Below are 21,480 nucleotides of genomic sequence, written 5' to 3'. Positions count from 1 at the left end.
GAAGGGGGATCAGCAGAAGAGAGGAGTGATGAGGAGTCGAAGGAAGGGAAGGGGAAGATGAGACCAGGACCTGGAGGGTTGGGGACTCCCGAGCCGGAAGAGGATTTAGAGTTTGATGATGATCCCATATGGGACCCCATACGGAGATACGTGCCTGCTCTCGTATGGCTCGACGAGTACCAGCCAGGGTTGATCAGTGCTCTGGGTCGGATGGCTAGGTCTTTGAGCCACAAGGACAATAAGGCCTGTCCATTGAAGGAGAAGTTTGGGGTGAAAATCAGAAACGCCACCCCGGGAGAGATAAAACCATTTCCAGAGACGGACACAGTGGGTACCCAGACCGACTTGCCCTCCTCATCGTCCTCGGGAACCAAAGCACGACCAGACGAGCTTACTCCTCTACAACCAGCAAAGGTCCCTGTAAGATTGCCCCAGAGAGACGATCCAGTAGTCGCTATATGCACGTTAGCGCTTTTAGTGATGGACCTAGCCAAGAGCAACTCACCAAAAGGCCGCCAGGATGGTGTGGAAGAGACCGGAAAATCCGTAGGAGCTCAATCGGCGCCTACTCCAACACCAACTCCACCAAAACCGGCTCTCTTGGTGGCTAGTGTGGAAAGGCTGTGCTGGAATTGTCGGGAACCAGGCCACCAGTATGCTGATTGCCCCCAACAACGACGGCGATTCTGCCAGATGTGTGGGCGTGTAGGGGTGACCACCCGTACTTGCCCTAAATGTGGACAGAGATGGAGAGAAAAGGGACCATACGTGGCAAAGTATGGAAGGAACGTCCCAAGAGAAACGACCTCTGTGCCCCGCAGCAGCAGCTCTGGCCCCGGCTCCAGTCAAGCGTGGCGTTTGGATCGCTCTAGCAACCCCGGACCATCCTCCTAAATTTGCTCTAGTTTTTTTATTTACTATTCTTCTTTATCGATCCTTCTCTTTATCCATATGTAGTTTTTACCTTATCCAGTCTTTATTCAATATTTTGCTTACTTCTTTTTAAAATTTTTTTTATATAATATAACTATCATCATAATATTTTTCTTTGGATTATTCTTTTTTTTGTTTAATAAAACTTCCATTCCTTTTTTTTGTATTACTACTAATGTTAAAATAGATAAGACTAAGTTAAGTTTGCTCCAGTTGTAATTTTAGTTAGAAAATATATTTTAGTGTCCAATACATTCCATGTAAACATATGTTAGTGATTAATGATACCCCGAGATGTCCCATCCTGACTTTAACTCCTTTATGTGATTAATGATAGACCTAGAATTTTACTCACACAAAATTTTTTTTCTTTTCCTGGAAATTGGGAAGTTATCTGAGATTAATCAACGAAGATTCTCTTTCATTTCTGGTAATTATCTATATAATTAAAAGATAATATTTAAGGGTAGTACCTTGTCAAGGTGAATAAAAATGGTGACGGGTTAGAATGAAATATTCAAGACGGAAGACATTGAAGAAGGGGTGTAACCAATAGCAATTTAATGTTCGAGTCAAAAGAAGGTCGATAACACACAGATCTGCAATTGCAGTTTCGCGAAGATAAGTACTATGATACCCTGACCATGGTAAGTATCAGGATCTAATCTCCTATACAATTTACTACTGAGTATGCAGAACTGAGGAAGTAGCTCTAGAATGCTTTTGTTAATTTAAACTCAAAATTATTTTTTTTTGTTGTCTGCTTTCTTCCTCATAAAGTTTCTAAATAAAATCTTTAAAACCAATAAAATCGAGAGGAAGTAATGGATAAAATCATGAACTACCTCTTTAGTTGCCAAAGTGCTAATATAACATTTAGCTTGTTCTAGTGAACTAAAATTGCATTAATGATTGATCATTTTAGTTAAATCGTTCCAGTATGTGATTTACTTGTTGTCAGACAAATCTTTTTTTTCCTTTGATTGCTCTAGTTTTGATGCTTTAGATGAAAACTATTTTTTGTTGTTGCTTTATAAACTATAGTGCTTTGAGAAATTTGCTAATACTAGGATGTTCTAGGAAAGTTATAGTTTGCTTTGATAATTTTTCGATTGTTCCAGGTTAATGTACAGTAAAGCATGAGACCTTATGTCTGTGCATATCAGGCGTGGGTTCGAGCTGGGCGAAAAGTACGAGTAAAGTTCAGGGAGAATCTGAGGCAGTTCCAGTGTGCAGTAGAAGCAGAGCAAAGGTCCAGTTAACCAGAGAGCAGTTGCCAGAAATCCAGTATCATCGGAGAGAGCATCCAGTTGTTCCAGTTTATATTAAATATTTTATTGAAAAAAAAAAATATTGAAGAAGATTGTTCCATGAAGACTTTGTTAATAGTAGTCAAGATAAGTTATAGTTAGGATCTAGACAACAAAACCCTACGCAAAATCACCCCCAGGGGGGGGAGGAGTTGTGACGTTATTTTTGGGATAACGTCCCATTGACACCTTAAAGAATAATTTAATTAATATTGGAAGCTAATCGTAGCCCATTTGGGTTGCTCTAGCTATTGTTCACGTCATATTTTATTATTTTGAGTCCTCAGGGGCTATTTAACCGATGGTTACAGTGATGGTTCACGTCTGGTTTATAAACTATTTTAATCTAATGAATTGTAGTTATTTTTGTTATTACTTGTTTTGAAAATATTAATGTAAAGGGAGGTAGCAAGGTTGGAAGATTATGTATTTAATTTTGGTAGTAGGAAAAGACTCAATAGGATAAGGAGGAGCTAGTAGAGGAGAAGTAAGAAATATTTGAGGAGCTGTGAAACCATTAAGTGGAGAAGTGGATCGCTAACGTGGAGTAGAGGGCCAAACGAAACGTGCCACCCGTTAGTTGGTCCATGCTAGAAGACGTTCTAGCCCTGTGAGTGATCATCACTTGATCTGGCCCAGTAATATGGCACTCCAAATGGAAGAGATGGAGGTGTGGAATGGGCATTGTGGAGATGTTGTGAAGCAATTAGTTTTAAGTTGAAGAATTAGACATAAGTTTGCAGGCCTTGTGGGGGGAAGCCTGATCAACCTCACCTCCAAGGAAGCACCTAGGTTAAGTCGCCCTTCCACAATGAAATCTAGGAGAGATCGCGTGATGAAGCTACTAATGGAGAAGTGGTTCTGCAAATAAGAAGATTGATTGTGAGATTGGAGTGGGGATAAAGAATGCAGAGCGTACAATTTTGGAGTTTGATAAAGAGAGAAGTAGTTTGGAGCTTGAAGAGAAGAGAGTTCGTTTTGGAGATCGACGAGAGCAGTTCGATTCTGGTAATCGAAGGAAGCAGTTAGAAATTGGAGTTCGAAGATTGAAGATGGCGAGGGTTATTGGAGGTTGAAGACGAGAACAGGCCCCGGAGGAAGAAACAATCAAGTAGAGTTATGGCAGACTACCGGGAGGTCCCTGATGCATAGAGGAGGTTCCAGAATATCCAGGAACGTGTCGAGACCAGTTTACGACACCTAAGTATCCTCTGCAGCTCCTGTAAGTCGTATTGAGTCTGATATTTGGTAATTTTTGATAGTTTTGTTACAGTTTAGAAGTAGAATAATGAAATGTAAGGAATCTTCCACCCTTGGCTTGCTTTCGTGATTTAGTTAGTTAATAAATTTAGTTCAGAGTGTTATAGTTTAAATTATAAGAGATATTGATGATTTTGCTTCGGGTTTTCGAGTCATTTATAAGATAAAAATCAGGGTATTTGAGATTAGAGCCGTTAGATTAAGGTTAATTAATGTTTAAATTTTAGAAACGATAGGTAATTATTTAAAACTTGTTCCAGAATTCGAGTTAGAATTATTTGTTTGTAAAATATTTTTCTTTATTGATGATGCCGAATCGTTACAGAATGATTTATGATTGTTGTTAATTGATTAATGAATAAGAAAATTGATTTTGTTCTAATAAATTAAGCATTAATTGATAATTGGTATTTAAATAATTAGTAAAGAAGAGCCTTCAACTCCAGTTTGTTTATTTAACAATTTTGAATACTTTTGTGGGGTTCAACCGAGGATTATTGCCGGCCCTGACCCTCTCTCCACAACCCACATAACTGAGCTCCAGGAGATCCCCTGTCAGGACCTCTTTACCAGCAGCATCTTAATTGAGTTTAGTTTAAGATTTCGTAATTAGTTTTAAGATTTTTGAGAATTGTGAGAGTTTGGTTGGATTTTGATCTAAGATTAGTTGTAAGCTTTGGTCTAGGTTTAAGTTTTTTTTTTGGATTTAGATGTAAGTTTTGCCAGTTTAGTTATTCTGGCGATAAAAATAACTTGGCGCCCGTCGTTTATAATGACTATAAGCGAACCAGGGATGTTAGCTGATAAATTAGGGTCCTGGAGGAAGGTGAATACTGAGTACACCTACCCCAGTGGAAAAGTATCGTCACAATATATACATACATACATATATATATATATATATATATATATATATATATATATGTACGTTATCTGGACATTTATGTGACACTATGTTTTTGATAGCTTATAAGGTGTGTCTTGATCTTCTTACAAGGTCCTCCAGAGGATATAGAGATACTCCTATTAGTTTGCAGGATATTTGCGTTTTTCTACCATTTGTACATTTGTGTGACTTATATATATAAGTCACATAAATGAATAATTCGTGCCAATTTTATATAATTCTAAAAAATAGGAAAAAAATGGCTTCATATCGTTTTGAGTATGATAATACCGAGAGAATATATATGAAAAAAAAATTTTTTTTTCATAATACTGATAATAGATGTGCTGTGCCCAACTTTCGTTGAAGTTGTCATATAAACGATTTTTTTGCATTTTTTTTTCCTTTGAAATATTATACCAAAATAAATTTGTATCAAAAAAACTATTTGTCTTATGATATTTATAGACTAGTAGCAAAAAAGTCAGGCTACAACGGAAGAGTATGTATGATTGAATCCCACAACGACCACGCAACTTTTTTTTTGCTTTTTCATAATTATGATACGCACTACTTTTTTATAGATACATAGATCGCTGAACAAGATGCTGTTCTTTTTAAGAGACAGAGAACAATTTTTTTTTCATAAAAATCAATAGTCTGAATATTTGTTCTCAAAGTACTGGTGAACTAGGGGTAAGTGAGTCAGACTACGCTGCTAGAGATCATACGCTCAAATCTTACCGTGATGTTTTCGACCGTTTTTTTTTGTTTTCACTAATTATCGCAAAAAATAATTTAATCTTGATACAAAAATTTGTATGTTCTTCTTTAAGAGATGTAACACAATTTTTTTTTCTAAAAATCAACAGTTCGGATTTTTTATGGTGTTACAAAAATGTACAATTCATCAAAACTTTTGTACATCATTTACTTTATAAAATAAACGACGACCACAATGATACTATGCCATCATATTGTTGCGAATGGTTTCTTTTCTTTGAGATGATATATCATAATTTATGTTAAATACAGCAGGTATAGTGTATCTGTAATTGTTTAATGAATTTGCAATATACATAAAGAATAATATTTGTTCTCAAAGTACTGGTAGACTAGGGGTAAGTGAGTCAAACTACGCTGCTAGAGATCATACGTTCAAATCTTACCGTGATGTTTTCTACCGTGTGTGTTTTCACTAATTATCGCAATAAATAATTTGATCTTGATACAAAAATTTGTAAAAAAGAAAAATGTTCTTTTTAAGCGATGTAACATAATTTTTTTTCCTTATGAAAATCAACAGTTCGAATTTTTTTTATGGTGTTACAAAAATGTACAATTCATCAAAACTTTTGTACATCATTTACTTTATAAAATAAACGACGACCACAATGATACTATGCTATCATATTGTTGCGAATGGTTTCTTTCTATAAGAAAAAAATTTCATAATTTTTTTATTATACAAAAAAATTAGGACGTAAATTGTATGATTAATGTTGATCCAAAATGTTACAAAACAATTATAGTTTATTTAAGGCAACATAGAAAATTTCTGTAGATGATTGATATTTCGGATGCTTTTATATAACATTTAACTATGTTGAATTACTGTATAAAGCAAGAATTTTATTATTTATGCAGAGAAAAAAATTGGGATAAAAAATGTATGATCAATGTTGGTCAAAATGTTACAATTCGATTATAGTTTATTGATGCAAAATAGGAAATCTCTATAGATATTCGTAATTTCTTATGTTTTTATATAACATTGAACTGTATTGAATCCGTTCGAAGAGCAGTAATTTACTATATGTGATATAATATTGCGGTTACATATAAAACGTAAAAATTTTTTTTCCAAGATTCAATAGTTGGGGTGATTCGTCGCGGTGTCACATAAGGTACAATTCTCCAGAACTTCTATATATTATGTACTTTATGAAATAAACAATCACAACACAAATACTTCAATATCATATGATTGCGAATGTTATTTTCTATTGAAAATATATTTTCTAATCTTTTTATACTGAAAACAGCAGAAATAATGCATATGTACGTGATTGATAAATGATAAATGCACATGAGAGATAACTTTAATATCATAGAACTGGTAGACTAGTGTTAAGCAAATCAGACCGCGATGCGAAAGACCGTACGTTTGAATCCCATTGTGCTGTTTTCGTCTTATTTTTTTCTACTAATCAAGATGAGAAGTGATTCGATATCAATAAGCAGATCACTACAAAAGATGTTACTTTTTTCTAAGAGGCGTGGAACAGTTTTTCTAAATAAAGTTCAATAGTTGGAATGATTTTTTGTGGTGTCACATAAATGTACAATACTCAAAACTTCTATATATCATGTACTTTATGAAATAAAAAATGACATCACAAATCCTTTTCTATCATATCACGGAAAATGGTCTTTTTTATTAAAAAAATATCCCATTATTCATCGTTGCCTGATATATCAAATAAATTAGGACGTAAACTGTGTTATGAATGTTGTTTGAGAACGTAACAAGTCGATCATAGTCTATTTCATGCGCCATAGAGGATCGTGGTAGATACTGGGGATTCCTTATGCCTTATATCATATTTTTCTGTCTTCAATCACTTTGTAGAGTTAGAATCTATTTATAGTGCATTCTTGATTCCGCGATTACATATAAAGCATAAAAAATTTTTTTGTTTAGAAAAATTCAACAGTCTGATTTTTTTGATGTCACATAAATGTACAATTCTTTTAAACTTTCTAATACCATGTACTTAAAAAAATACACAATAGCAACACGAATACTGAGCTATTATACGATTACAAACTTTTTTTATCTGTTGAATAGATATCTTCTTATATGTAAAGTACAAATGATGCATACGTAATTTATTGATGGATTATGAACCTATGATAGAATAATATTTTATCCTGAAGTATCTTTGGATAACTGATAAGTTGTTCAGACTATGGAGCGACAGATTATTGATTTAAATCTTACCATAATGTTTTTCGGTTTTGTCTCAATTTTTCTTCAAATTAAAACGAGAAATAGAATCTTTCGGATAAACAACGAATGTTAACGGATTCGATCATTTTCTTTGTCATTATATTATAGCCATTTCATTCAATATTAAATCATTTATAGGGATTTTTGTGAAGTTGCCTAAAAGCCTAATTTGTAAAAACTTTTAAACATTATGTTAGTTATGAATTCTACATTAACAACTTCGATAATAACCTCTAAGATCATATCCCATAGTCGTCTGGTCTTAGAAGTCATTTATCCTGTCTAATGTTTTCGATTTGCTGATAGTCATAATCTCGTTCATTCTTTCAGATATAGTTGAATAACCGATAAATGATTGCGATAGTTAAGAAAAAGAATAATTGTTTTTTATCCTGCCTATTTCGTCCAAAAAATCTTGAAAACTTGCTAAAAAAAAATTTCATTCTTGTCACATAAATGTACAAAGCATAAAAAATAGTTGACGTCTTAATTTGTACATTTCTGTGACGTTACACAAATGCCCAATTCCTATGTTTTACATTTATGTGACGTCACATAAATGTAGTAAAGTCACATAAATGTATAAAGCATAAAATTTTTTGCAACAGAAATGCACAATTCACGTACATATGTATGTATGTTTATCAGTTTCATGTATGGATATATATCTGTATTCATGGGTGATTTAAATCGAAACCTAATTAGTTAAAAAAATAAAAACAATGAAAAATTATTTAAATCCAAAACTTTGGAATATATTCATTTTTAGCAACAATTTTTTTCCATGATAGGAATGTGTTGAGAATTAATTAATTCTCAAATTTGAATTTGCCAGCTGACAGGAACTTCGGCGGCTATATTGGGACTGGGTCGATAACCAATCGACCCAATAATCAATAATTCTTTATCTAGTCACTCATTTGACTACTTTTGAGTGTCCCTTTTGACTAATGAAGTTCCTGTCGCCATTCTTTCACTGTTCTCGTTCACGTGTACACGCCATTCTCATTCATTCTTAACAAATCTTATAATTGTGAGTCAATCATCAGTACTAGTGCTATTGTAAATCATCAAAAAATTCAGGCTTTACGCTAAATCTATAATCAAGTAATATTTCACGAGAATTCATTGTAAATTCAAGACATTTCATAAAATTCATTTGCATTGCATTGATAGGCTAACGCCACGTGCACAATCATATTCTTGCTCAACTTGAGAAGCGTGCTGAGCTCGTGTGGGAGGTCAATAATACTGAACACACCAAGTTGAGTATTTTTTAGACATTCAATTCACATTCAGTAATTAAAACTAGACATTCAGTGATTTTGAGCGACATTCAGTCTTCCTAGTGAACAACTCAAGTTTGTCAGTGTATTTAGTGTACCTGTTAGTGCTGAAAATAAAGATATTTTATTTTTGTTATAGAACCTGACTTCCGTTTGCTCTGTTCCGACACAATCATCCCTATCCTTAAACGGTTAGGTTAATTCAAAAGTTGAGATTTTCTCATCAGAATGAATTAAAAAGAATAATTATTTAATTCTTTCTTTATTAATTAAATAATCAATCGTTGTTACTAACTTAACGTGAACAAAATAATCTTCTTAAATCTTCTCAAAATATTCCAAGTATGTCTTTAAGTTTTCACAAATGAAATAAAATTGACACATTTAATGAAATGAATAGCTCATCTATCCTCGCTCCTTTGTAAACAAGTAAAAAGTGGGGATGACGGTTGGAATGTGAAGTACTTTTTAGTTTGCATAATATAAAATTACTATACACTGACAGAAATATTTTCCGGTGGCGAATTATAGAATTTACTTGTCCCCAGTATGAAAGTGATAGGTAAAAAAGTTTCGGAAGGCAGGTAAAGAAAGTACCTGGAATCAGTAAAACTTCGTTTTGAAATGATTAAAAAAAAATACTGAGTCTAAATACTACGGAAGCCCGTAGAGCTCATATACCTTCTTGCGGCAGCTCGTGAGGCTTTGCCCACTTGCCGCATGGCGGCTTCACCGACCGGTTCAAGGAACCCATCTTGCGGCCAGGCGGCCAAGTTCCAAGCCGGCCACCACATATTAATAATAATAATAATAATAATAATAATAATAATGTCTGGCCGAGGGGTGCTCCTCTCGCTACGGTAATGGAATAAGTCCGTACAGCCAGTTCTTCCCTCCTCACTGGTGATGGCCTTCTGGGCGTGAGGAACGAAACTATCCATCTCGGTTTCGTTAAACATCACCACCTTTGCAGTGGGCTAACCACCCCTGCAAAGGTTTTTAACAGGTTACTAACGATAGACCTGCACCGGCCCCCCACAACCGGCCCTCTTCGGATGAGGGCCATGGAACAGTTGGGAGGGGCCTTACGATACGTTCCAACATGGCTATCGACCACGGACCACCCCTACAGCGCCTCAGGTGGACGGAGGAGCTGAGACGGGATTTGATGCAGTGTTGGGAGAGATGCGAGCCACAGACCTCAGGCTATGCCAGGCGCCTGCATACTCTGTGGTGCGAAAGGCACCCAGAGTTACAACAGCTAACGCAGGCGGCGCTCGCATCGCAGGTGCGGTATACTCAGTCTCGACGGCGGATAGAAGAGGAGTCAGACTCTGACTCTTCAGTATCAAACGCTTTAGAGACTGAGGGCGAAGTCTCACTAACACCCGAGACAGCCGCACCGAGGTGGAGCATACTCCCGTTCCACCCTTCTCTCACTGCAGAACCCCCATCTCCTCCCCCTGAGGGCACCAATCACCAGGACTTCACCGGCAGAGAGGGTAATTTTCTCCGGAAAATTACGCTCTCTGCAGAACACCTAGCCAGCGCTAACCAAGATCTCGACCATCGGGTACCAGATAGTGTAGATCTTTTTGCACTCAACAATGCAGTCTATGATGTGGCTCGAGGGTTTACTCAGAACAGACGAACACCTGTCAATCCTGAGTTAAGCCTGAAAAGACGCATCGAACAGATTGCAATTAAGATCAAGAAGGCTCGACAGGGTGCATCTCGTATTCAGAGTGTGATGGATCACGTAAATACTCACAGGCCTTATACGCCAAGAATTCGGCGTATCGTGGCGAGTATCAGACGTGAACATCACACTTTGAATACGGCCGTGTTACTGATCCTAAAGGAAAGGTACACAGGCAAAATAAGATCGCTAATGGCCGTTAAAAAGTCATTAGCAAAGCGGTACAAGCGACGAAGGGACAAAAGATTGTTCCAATCTGACCCTTCGCGCTTTCTTAAGCCGCAAGCCCCTGTCACTTATGAGCCCCCGAGTGCAGAAAGAGTTGAAACCTACTGGACCGAAATATATGGTCGCGCTAGTGCGCTAGATGTAGACACTCCAGCCCTTCAACTGTTCAGAGAATTCTGTGACGAACATCTATCACGAATTCCTGAAGAGTTTCAACGAGTCAGCATGGATGAAATCAGGAATGCTCTAAGGGGCACAAAGAACTGGGCTGCCCCTGGGCCAGATGCAATCCCCACCTTCTGGTGGAAGAAATTGACCTCATCCCACCAGCATCTGGCTCGTATCTTCTCAGAATATCTAGGAGGAGATACACCCATTCCTGGATGGCTCGTTGAAGGGCGTACTGTGCTGATCCCCAAAAGTGGTGATCTGTCCAACCCCAAAAACTACAGGCCTATTGCATGTCTAAATACTCTCTACAAATTGTTTACAAAGATTTTGAACGAGAGGATTTTGACTGCAATAGAACCTGTATGGAGACAGATAAACGAACAACGTGGCAGCAAGCGTGGCTTGACAGGTTGCAAGGAGAACTTGCTAGTAGACCGATGCGTCACAATGGACGCATACTACTACAAGCGCAACTTGTCAATGGCCTGGGTGGATTACAGAAAGGCATTTGATACAACATCACACGAGCTTCTCCTCTACTTGCTCGAATGCCTTTCAGTACCCCCACAAATAGTGAGATGCATCGAACATCTGATGCCGCTCTGGAGGACACGTTTCACCGTAACATCTGGTGAAACAAGAGTGTCTACCAGAGCAGTGCCATTTAGGAGAGGCGTATACCAGGGAGATACCCTGAGTCCTCTCCTATTTTGCATCTCACTGCTGCCATTATCTGTCACTCTACGCCGAACGCCTGGATATAAAGCCGGACGAGTCTCCAACCGCGTACACAAAGTCACACATCTATTTTATATGGATGACTTGAAAGTGTACGCGGCAAGTCCTGAGAGACTCCGAACAGCCTTAGAGGTTGTTTCCGAGTATACCAGTGCAATCGGCATGGAGTTTGGGTTGGACAAGTGCGCAGTTGCCCACTTAGTAAAAGGAAGATCGCCGAACTGGAGTGATAATGTCGAGCTTATAGACGGGAGCATCATAAAACATCTGGATGCTGGAGAGTCATACCGATATCTTGGACAGGCACAATCTCCTTTGCAGGACGTGTCTGACATCAAAGATACTCTCCGCAGTGAGTACAAGTGGCGACTTAAGAGAATATGGGGCTCTGAATTATCAGGCCCTAACAAAGTCAAAGCCACGAATATGCTCGCTGTCCCAGTCTTGCTATACTCATTCGGAGTTCTTAAATGGCTCCGAAAAGAGCTTAAAGATCTGGACATTATCACGAGGAAAGTGATGACACTATATCGAAGTCATCACCCGCGATCTTCTGTCCAACGCCTATACTTTCCCCGTGATCTGGGAGGGCGTGGACTACTAAGTTTGGAGTGTCTACATGACAGGTTAGTGATAGGCCTGGCTTATGACATCTATGAGAGCTCTGATCCTCTTCTCAAGTTCGTGAACAGCTTTGAACTATTGGGAAGGGATGCGTTCCTATATAGAGCAGCATATCAGGCAGCGCAGAACCTCGGCTCAGTTTTCGACCCTAGCAGCTCAGACGGTCTAAGGCTTTTGCAATTGACCAGAGGGCAGCGAAAGGTCGATATAAAAACAACCGAGCAGTTAAAACTGCTCGACGAACATGTGGCAAAGTCCTTACATGGTGTGTTTTATCGTCATCTCGAAACACAGGACTTGTCACACCAGCTGACTTTCCAATACCTTAAGTCAGCTGGCTTGTTCTCTGAGACCGAAGGATTCATTATGGCCTGCCAAGATGGTGTATTTTCCACCCTCGCCTATCGGCGTGACGTTATGCACGAGCAACTCGAGGACACAAGATGCCGAGTTTGCCACGGTGATGTAGATGAGACGCTATTTCATGTTTTATCGGCTTGTCCGATATTAGCGCGCTCAGCCTACATTCACCGGCATAACGCCGCCCTAAGAGTGCTGTATTACCACCTTCGGCACTCTTATGGAATAGACGAGACACCAGTGCTGCCCTATGTGCCCGGTGAAATTGAGTCAGTCGTTGAGAACGGGAGAGCAAAAATTCTTTGGAATTACCCGCTCTCTACGCCCCAACGTATTGAACACAATAAGCCGGATATTACTCTCTTCGACCATACCACCAAGCACGTATATTACATTGAGTTCTCAGCCCCGGCTGAGACAAATATACGTGCAAAAGAAGAGAGTAAACAGGAACGCTACAGAGAGCTCATGGAGGTCATGAGAAATGTCTATCACGAATACACAGCGCACGTGATAGTCCTGGTGATTGGCGCCCTCGGAGGGATGAGGGACCGCTTTCTGACAGAGCTTCGAACAATACCAGTCTGCCGTAGTCCGGCTGAGATTCTCGCGGCTCGTATGCAGAAAGCGGTCATCCTTGGTTCTCTCCGAATCCTGAGACGACTGTAACAAATGACTGAACGGCTGCAGCCCCGGCTCACCCTCAAACCTGAGGGAGTCAGGTGCCTGCAGGATAATTCCGTCTGGTCAGGCCCCAGGTGGGTCGGAGCCCTGGGATCCCTGGCCAGACACCTCTGACGAATCGCAAGATGATAATAATAATAATAATAATAATAATAATAATAATAATAATAATAATAATAATAAGAGGTACATAAACCTTGCATTTTATAAATTCAAACCGAAAAATAATAAAGGTTTGTTATTTAACATCTATCATGAAACTCTAAAGACTTTTTAGTATAATCGAACAATAGTATGTTATAATAGTAATGAGATCAAGGTTTCAATTATAATAATAGTGGTAATATTAATAAAAAACTCTAGGAAGAGAAACCGAAGCACAATGATATCAACATATTATTTATCATTCTTGTAGAGGTGTTTGAGAGTATTCAATAAGGTACTAGCTTCAGGTCTTCTTTTTGGTTCATGATCAAAACAAGCACTCAAAATTTCTCGGAGTGCTGATGGAACCTTGATAAATCAGGTTTTTTTTCGTTTCAATATTTCATTTTTCAAATTCTCTAAACCAGGTTTCGATAACGTCCATGTCCATGTTTCTGTGAATATTTCGACAATACAACATCCTAACGCCCACACATCTGGATGGGTTGTCCCTGGTCATAAAATATTAAAATTTCAGGAGCCATATATAGTGGTGTTCCGTGGAAATTGTTGCCAACGGTGGTATCTAGCACAGACGGTGCATCACTAATTTTGCTCAATCCCAAATCACAGATTTTTATGGAACACTCTTTGTTGATTAAAATGTTTTCTAGTTTGATGTCCTAATGTATTACTTTAGGTTGCATTTCATGTAAGTATGCGATTGCCTTAGTTATTTGTAAACTAATATAATATTTTTTTAACTCATTAATGTTGTAACCAAATCTAATTTAAAATTAAAAATTACATTTTCAGGCTGGAACTTTCAAAATATTCCATAACAATATACGAATAAAAATCCGTCCGGCTTACAGCCATTATAGAAATTATGTTTGGGTGTCTCACTTTGTCCAAAGCATAAATTTCTCTTAATATATACTTATCATTATTCGACGATTTTATACTTTTAATAGCAACCTCGGTGCCAAGCCATGTACCTAATGTAACACACCCAAATGCGCCACGACCCAATATTTTATCTGAAAATTTTATATCATATTTATTGATGTTTGGTATAGATAGACCCTTATTTTTGAAACAATTTTTTTCAGATATTTCAAGATCATTATCAGGATTTAATGTAGTTGTAGTTTTCTTTGTTATTTGAGATTGAATGTTTGAATTGATTTGATCGTTATTTGAATCATTAACGTTAATGGCTGATACTTTTTCTCTATTTTTTACTGTGAATTTGGCTTTTGAATCTGAGCTGATACTATTATCATTGTTCAATTTATTGCTAACATTGTTAGATGATAGGCGAGGTAGTCCTAGAGCTGGTAAAGAATCTATACTTATATCAGACCTTTTTTTTGTACCTCTTGATATTGATGTGGTTAATAGATATACTCTCAATTGTGAATTGCATGACTTGAATTTATGACTAATTTCCCAAAAATTTTTACCACTGGCATAGTTAAATTCTCGATGGACTTCTTCATTATAAGTTCCTAGCTCTATAAACGAGTCTTCTAAAATAGCATGGTTATATTTGGTTTTTATTGCATTTAGTGAAAACTCTTTAATATCTTAATAAGAATAATCAATGTTGCAATCTAATTGAATCGTTTTAATCCCTCCATATGGATCTCGCATTAATTTGTATCTTGCCTGTTCGTGATCTCGGTGTTTCCACCCTATCAGCACCTTTTTCTTCGAAGTCTTTTTCTTCAAAATCTAAAAAAAAATGATGTAAGCCATCTTTATAAAAACATTACTTGAAGTAAAATTGTATTATACTTACTTTGGCTTGGTCAATGTGTTTTGATGATGAACTTAGACTTTCCTTTCCCTCAATCACTGCGAGAATTTCGTCAATTTTGCGTTTTTTCGCGGGGCTTTTACTTTTATTTCCTTCTAGAAGTTAAAGAACGTAGCATACATTATTAAAAATTACACAAATACAATCATCAATGAATAAATATAAATATTTGTTATAAAAATGATAAACGATACTAAACCTCGTAAGATATTCTGGTAGAAAACGTCATAGATGGTAATCCCTGACATCAATTCTAAATCCTCATTTTGTATTTCCAGGCCACATTACCGTCAATTATACAAGTAAGACCGCTTGCACCCGGAAAATAAGTTTTTAATGTTTGCAATTTTAATTTGTTGTTTTTTGTCGGTAAATTGACTGTTGACTCTGCATCTTTTACAGTTATGAAATTCATTTTGTCAACTGTTGAAGAATTCTGGAATGAATTCATCAATAATTTCAAAATTAAACTAAGTTAAAATGTTTAAAATGAGAAAAAAATCTAATTAATGTACTTTTCAGATTTTATGATTAATTATTATTAATAAACTTACCGGTTAGCGTTTTATGGTGGACATAAATATTTACGCAGTCAAGCTTGCTGAAGAACGGATTCTCCCACTTCCTTAAATATCATGGCAGAATATCATTCTTTGGCTGGCCTAGTGTATGAGAATTCCACTTGTAACATGTGGCTTGAGTTTCCACTTCCCATGAACCGCATTCATTAAGATAGACTGATGAATTAAAGGCACGTCTATAGTTAAAAATGTTCAAGATAATTCATTAGAATATTTTGTCAATTTCCTAGAATTATTTAATAGGCATTCAATAAATTATTAATTATTATTAAAGATTCTACAATCAATAATTTATCGCTGAGCGCTAAATTACGAGTTAGACTTTTAATAGGCCAAGTCTAAGTGCAGCAGCTCCACGTATTTAAAAGTACAACAGTAATTGTTGTAATTATTATAAGATTACTTTTCATCTGTTTATTAATTACTGAATATTTAATCATTAAGTTACTTCATCAGTAATGCTCACTAATTTAAATTTACCAATATCAATGGGTATAACAGTAACTTTTTCATTATCAATATGATTATTTATATTTTGAAATTTTAAATTTAATAGAACAAAATTTTAGCATGAGTACTCCATTTACTCAATTCAAGTATATAATATACTTGCAGTAAAGAATTGATATACTTGATTCAAGTAACAAGTATTTTCTTATTAATAAAAAAGAATTCATAATATGAGAAAATGGTTTTTGAAGTGTAAAACAGCATCATACTTAGCATAAGTACGCTTTATACGGGATCTCCGTATAAAATACATTTGTAGAAAGTAAGGAAGATCGTCAGTGTAAGAAAACTATATTATCAACTGAAGTAAACTTGTAATCTTCTTTTATTATCTACCTACTTGAGATAAACAAAATATTTACAAAAATGCAGTAATCGCTATTTTTGGTATAAATTAATATTATATTAGGATTGAGTAATGAAAATTTGCAGTCAAGTTAATGTTATTATGATTGTACAGTACACTTTAAACTTCATTTTGATATGAAATGTACTTGCATCAAATAATAATTATACTCAAATTGAGTATATTCTGTGTTTGCCGCTAGTATCCTTTCTAGCTATCACATTTTTTCTGTCATTGTAGTTACAGTAGAAATTACAAGGGTACCATGGTAAAATTTATTTGATTTGAATGTATTATTCATTTGTATTCATTTTTACCATGTTACATAGTAATTTTAGACAAAAAGTAAAATAAAATATATAAGATGCTTTGTAAATATTTTAATTTATAAAGTACAATTATTTTTAAAACATGATAAAATTATTTTAATACTTTTTAATATACATTCGATAAAAATTACTATGGGTTATGGTCAAAATTAGTACACATAATGTATAAATTAATACATCCTATGATAATTTCTGAAGAAAATTCAGCCTGTTCCTTGTTTACTATGCACCCATAGTAATTTTTATTTTAACTCTCTCTCCGTGTAGTTATTGACAATTTTAACAAATTTTTGAATAAAGATATTAAAAAACAATATATTTCAAAAATTCTTTTTATATTCATTATTCATTCATATAGTGATTACTTTATTTTCTATTTATCGAAAAGGATCAACAAGTAATGAAGTAATCAAAGAAATGTCATGATGTAAAATTAAAATAAATTATAATCATCATAATGATAAGTTTTTGATTTACGCTATACACATAGAAACAATTTTTCTATTAATTATTTAATAAATAAAAAATCATACGTGTCATTTTTTTTACCTATTGAAACTTTCAACTTTTTCACTTTAATGTATTGTTTAACTTATATTACAAATTAGTAAAATATGTTTTATTACTTCGCATATTTTCATACATCTAGATCAGCTAATTTAATCATCATGTCAAGCATTATTCGTTAATAAACCATAATAGAATGTAATTTTGATGATAGAAAAAAACACGTCAATAAATTCATTTTAACTTCAATTAATTGAGTGCCAGTTAACAATTTCTTCCATAATAATATATAATTTTTTTCTACATAATAATGTATCAAAAAATTAACGAAAAATATAAAATCTAAATGAATTACAGCATTAAAGATTATAATTTTTTATGCATCTGCTTCCTTTTTCAATTAGTTTAAATTTTTCATAGTACAGTTTGTATCGATGATACCACTTAATTTAGCAGATACTACAAGGAAGGCCGATGCCTTTAATCCTGTAAATAGTGATATTATCTTTTTATTCAAAACTAGTCTTATGAAATTTTTTCTCATTATTCAGATTCAAAATAAAATAAAATTAAGAAAAATTGATTTCTTTCCTTCAGACTATTAGATGTTCACTTCAAATCAATGATTATAGGGCTTATTGAAAATCAATTTCATTGAATATTGCCTCATCCTGAAGATAATTTAAATTTATCACTGTAAATAAAAAAATGTTTATCTATAAAAATATATTTCAAAAAATTTGATATTTTTTACAAATAATTAAGATTTGTACAATTATTGAATAGAATAAACTCATATTAATGAATTTATTATAGTCACCTGCATATTGATTTTCGTATGGTATAACTAATTCTACCGAATTCATATTATCTTTATCAGAGTGTAGAAATGCCGTCAAGTTATAACTAGCACATGCTAGAAACTGTTCCACATTTAATCTATTCAAATTATATAAATTCCATATTCTGTAATTTTTTCATTTTGTCGACTGTTGACATTACGAGTATTACGCGTTACACGGTGTCCCCTTAATAATGATCTATATTCTAACAAAGCACTTTCAGCCATCTTTTTAAATGATCTAAAATTATACAGAATAATTATAATAAGTAATATGTAAAATAAACAAATTTTTTAAACCTTATAAGTACTTTAAAGTTAATAAATCATTAATATTTTCAAAAAAATTAAAAATGCTATATTATACCAGTGAATTTCCAAATAGATGGATGACGTACAAATCTTTTATTTAATATTCGATAATGGGATTCACAAAAGTTATTTGTTCTGTTATTTGCACCATAGACGCTAAAATTTTCAGGACGGGTCCGTTGTATCCATTGCCGTCTATAATATGTTATAAATTTGTCTATCATCGGTTTCATAATATTTGGGATGTTAGTTATAAGCCAATTGAAAGCGTCTTCAATATCTTCAGCTGGGAGCAATGCTAATGACAAGAACTTTTTTATCAATATTTTACCCAATCTCCATCGTCTGAATATACGAAGTAATCTCAATTTTCCAAATGCCTTTACTATAGCCTATATTAATCACAATAACAATATACTAATGAAAAACCAACATATTAACATATTTTAATTTTTGATCTAATTGTTCAATTTTTATTTGTTACTTGACAATAATGGAAATAACAATGTCGATGCAAGGCATTTGGGTATACATATATAACGTACAGCCTGAGAAACAGCCACTTCGAAGTCTGACATGATAATTAAAGGATTCATTTGAGGTGCCATAACTGATGAGAAATAGTTTAGAGCAGTAAAATAAGCTGACAATGTCTTCTTTTCCATTAGACACCAAAAAATTGGAATTACCTAACAACAAAAAAATTCTTCTGATTCATATATGTCTATATATAGTATACGTACTTTATGTTTTTACAATGTTTAAATAACTTTTGTTATACTAATCTAAATATTAATACAAGGTATCAGTTAATCATCTCTATTGTCTAAAAGTAAAGAGTGAAAATCACAGTGGAATAGGGCTTTTTTATTGTTTTCCGGTTATAAAAGTATCACTGCTAGAATCAGTGCTACTAATATAACTGAAAATGTAGAGAAAAAAAATTCTAAGAAATGTGATTAAGGCTTTGTGAATAAAATAATCAAAACTTGATATGCAAAATAAAATATATAAGAGAATATATTTAAAATTTAAAAAATACTCACTTACTGTGTCTTGAATTAAGGCCATAATTGTTAGTAGCTGGAGAACTTTTGGGTTACTTGGTACTACTTTGAATGTTGCGTCTATGAATAACTCAATCACATTACTCATTAATGTTAACATTTCTATATTGCCGTACACTGTTACATATGATCCATCTTGAGCTCTCAATGTTGCTACATGTAAACTACCATCTACATTTTGAAATTCTGTGTAGAATGACCATCTTGGTTCACGCAAAATATTCAAATATTGTCGAAGCGAACGAGGATTTTTTGGCAGTGTTTGCTTCTTCCACATGCGCATTCGTAGTTCCATTGATGCCCAACTTCTTTGAATCGCACTGGAAGGATGTCTGTAAATTAATTATGCATTAGATACGGAAAAAAACCCAACATAAGAGCAAATATAATTCCTAGATAATTAGTGGTTTTATGCTTTCATTGTAAATTAGTATTATAAAATTACTTCTCATTATTCAGAATATTAAAATAAATGATATAACTATGAAAAAATAAGTTATTGAATAATAATTTAATGATTTCAAAATCAATAGTAAAATGAAGAATAATTAATTTTTTTTCCTTTGTTTTTTTCTAATGTTTTTTCTAATGTACACCATATACGATTGTTCCCAACATGTTTAACATTTACACTTGTTATAATACTTACAATGCACTAATATCGTCATAGATTTCTCTCAGAGATTTATAATGATGCTTGCTGACTTCATCAAACAACATTTTCTCAAAATTGTAACGAGATTCTAAATGTGGATGAGGAGGATGATTATGGTTCTTTATGATTTGAAATTGTCCACCTACAATTTTTCCTGAACCTCTGCAATTACTTTTGCGTTTTTGCTGACACGCTACATAACTGGAAATAAATACAATTAACAATTGATATATGATTATAGTCATAATTCTTCTGTGAATATTGCTAATACGAATAATATCTTTAAATATAATTGATTTAATGTTATGTAATCTTCTGTTTAAATTGAAACCATAGAATTTTTAATATTATTTAAATTATTAGATACATTTATTACTTAATTTATGTACTTGATTATTAGCTGAATTCATTATTAAAATTATTGAAAATCAGTAAAATAATTAAAAAGTAAAACAATAATGTATTATTTTCTTTAATTTGTATAGAACTCAATCATGTTTAATAACCATTGCTTTTGTTAATGATCTACATATATTACTATTTTTTTTTCTGTACATTTCCATAACTTTTAGTATACACATAATTATAACCATCAAAAAATCTTATGTTCAACTTCTGATGCTTACATGCTTCAATACCAAAATGAAATGTTACACTTGCCATATTTGGTTTTAATTTTTATTTCAGAATCGCTAGCAACCAAAATTGTTCATAAAAATTTCAATTTATACCATATCATTGTACTCTGTGTTTTTTAAACTATAATATTTTTAAAACTATCTCACATTTATTAATATTTCCATTATAACACTGCATTATCTTGCTATGAAATTTACTACATCTATATTGCATAAGAAGCACAGTCCAACTAAACAAAGAAGTCCTGCCACCACTCCGTTTGATTTGTGGTAGGGACACATAACTTGAACCATACTTGTAAGAATGAGGAGACACGGTTAGAATAATATTCGTCGTTTATTTTCAATATTTCGCGTAAATTGAAGGAAATGTTTTATATACGCTTTCAATTGATGATCTTCTTATTATACTCAAAAGTTTATCATACAATATTATTAATTTTACTCTCTATTTACAATTGTGGTTTTATATTTTTTCATGATTGACAGAAACTGTAACTCTCATGACTTAAATTATTTTTTTTTCAAGTTAGCGT

At 34.0% G+C, this 21,480-nt stretch overlaps 1 protein-coding gene across 1 annotated transcript; it reads right to left on the bottom strand.

Annotated features, from left to right (window-relative positions):
• Positions 1–18,431: 18,431 nt before the first annotated feature.
• Positions 18,432–20,385, bottom strand: LOC118071434 (uncharacterized). The gene is made up of 6 exons (XM_035090595.1): positions 20,301–20,385; positions 19,635–19,983; positions 19,069–19,273; positions 18,916–18,976; positions 18,640–18,779; positions 18,432–18,513 (listed from the first exon to the last, which is right to left on the bottom strand). Exons 1-6 carry the CDS (start codon positions 20,369–20,371, stop codon positions 18,479–18,481), a joined length of 861 nt encoding a protein of 286 aa, XP_034946486.1. The 5' UTR covers positions 20,372–20,385; the 3' UTR covers positions 18,432–18,478.
• Between the last annotated feature and the right edge of the window lie 1,095 nt (positions 20,386–21,480).

This window comes from Chelonus insularis, unplaced genomic scaffold, assembly GCF_013357705.1.
Source record: "Chelonus insularis isolate UGA/USDA-ARS -01 unplaced genomic scaffold, ASM1335770v1 contig_83_pilon, whole genome shotgun sequence".
NCBI classification, from domain to species: Eukaryota; Metazoa; Arthropoda; class Insecta; order Hymenoptera; family Braconidae; genus Chelonus; species Chelonus insularis.
This window is presented reverse-complemented; position numbering and strand designations above follow the sequence as displayed.

Bases quoted from the DNA above. Each gene is read 5' to 3' on its own strand.
- LOC118071434 (XM_035090595.1), bottom strand. From the start codon at position 20,371: ATGTTGTTTGATGAAGTCAGCAAGCATCATTATAAATCTCTGAGAGAA. The intron at 18,977-19,068 runs GTAACAAATAAA...TGATTAATATAG, and splicing joins GTTATTTCCATTATTGTCAA to GCTATAGTAAAGGCATTTGG. The intron at 18,780-18,915 runs GTAAAATATTGA...AACATATTATAG, and splicing joins ATTCAGACGATGGAGATTGG to ACGGCAATGGATACAACGGA.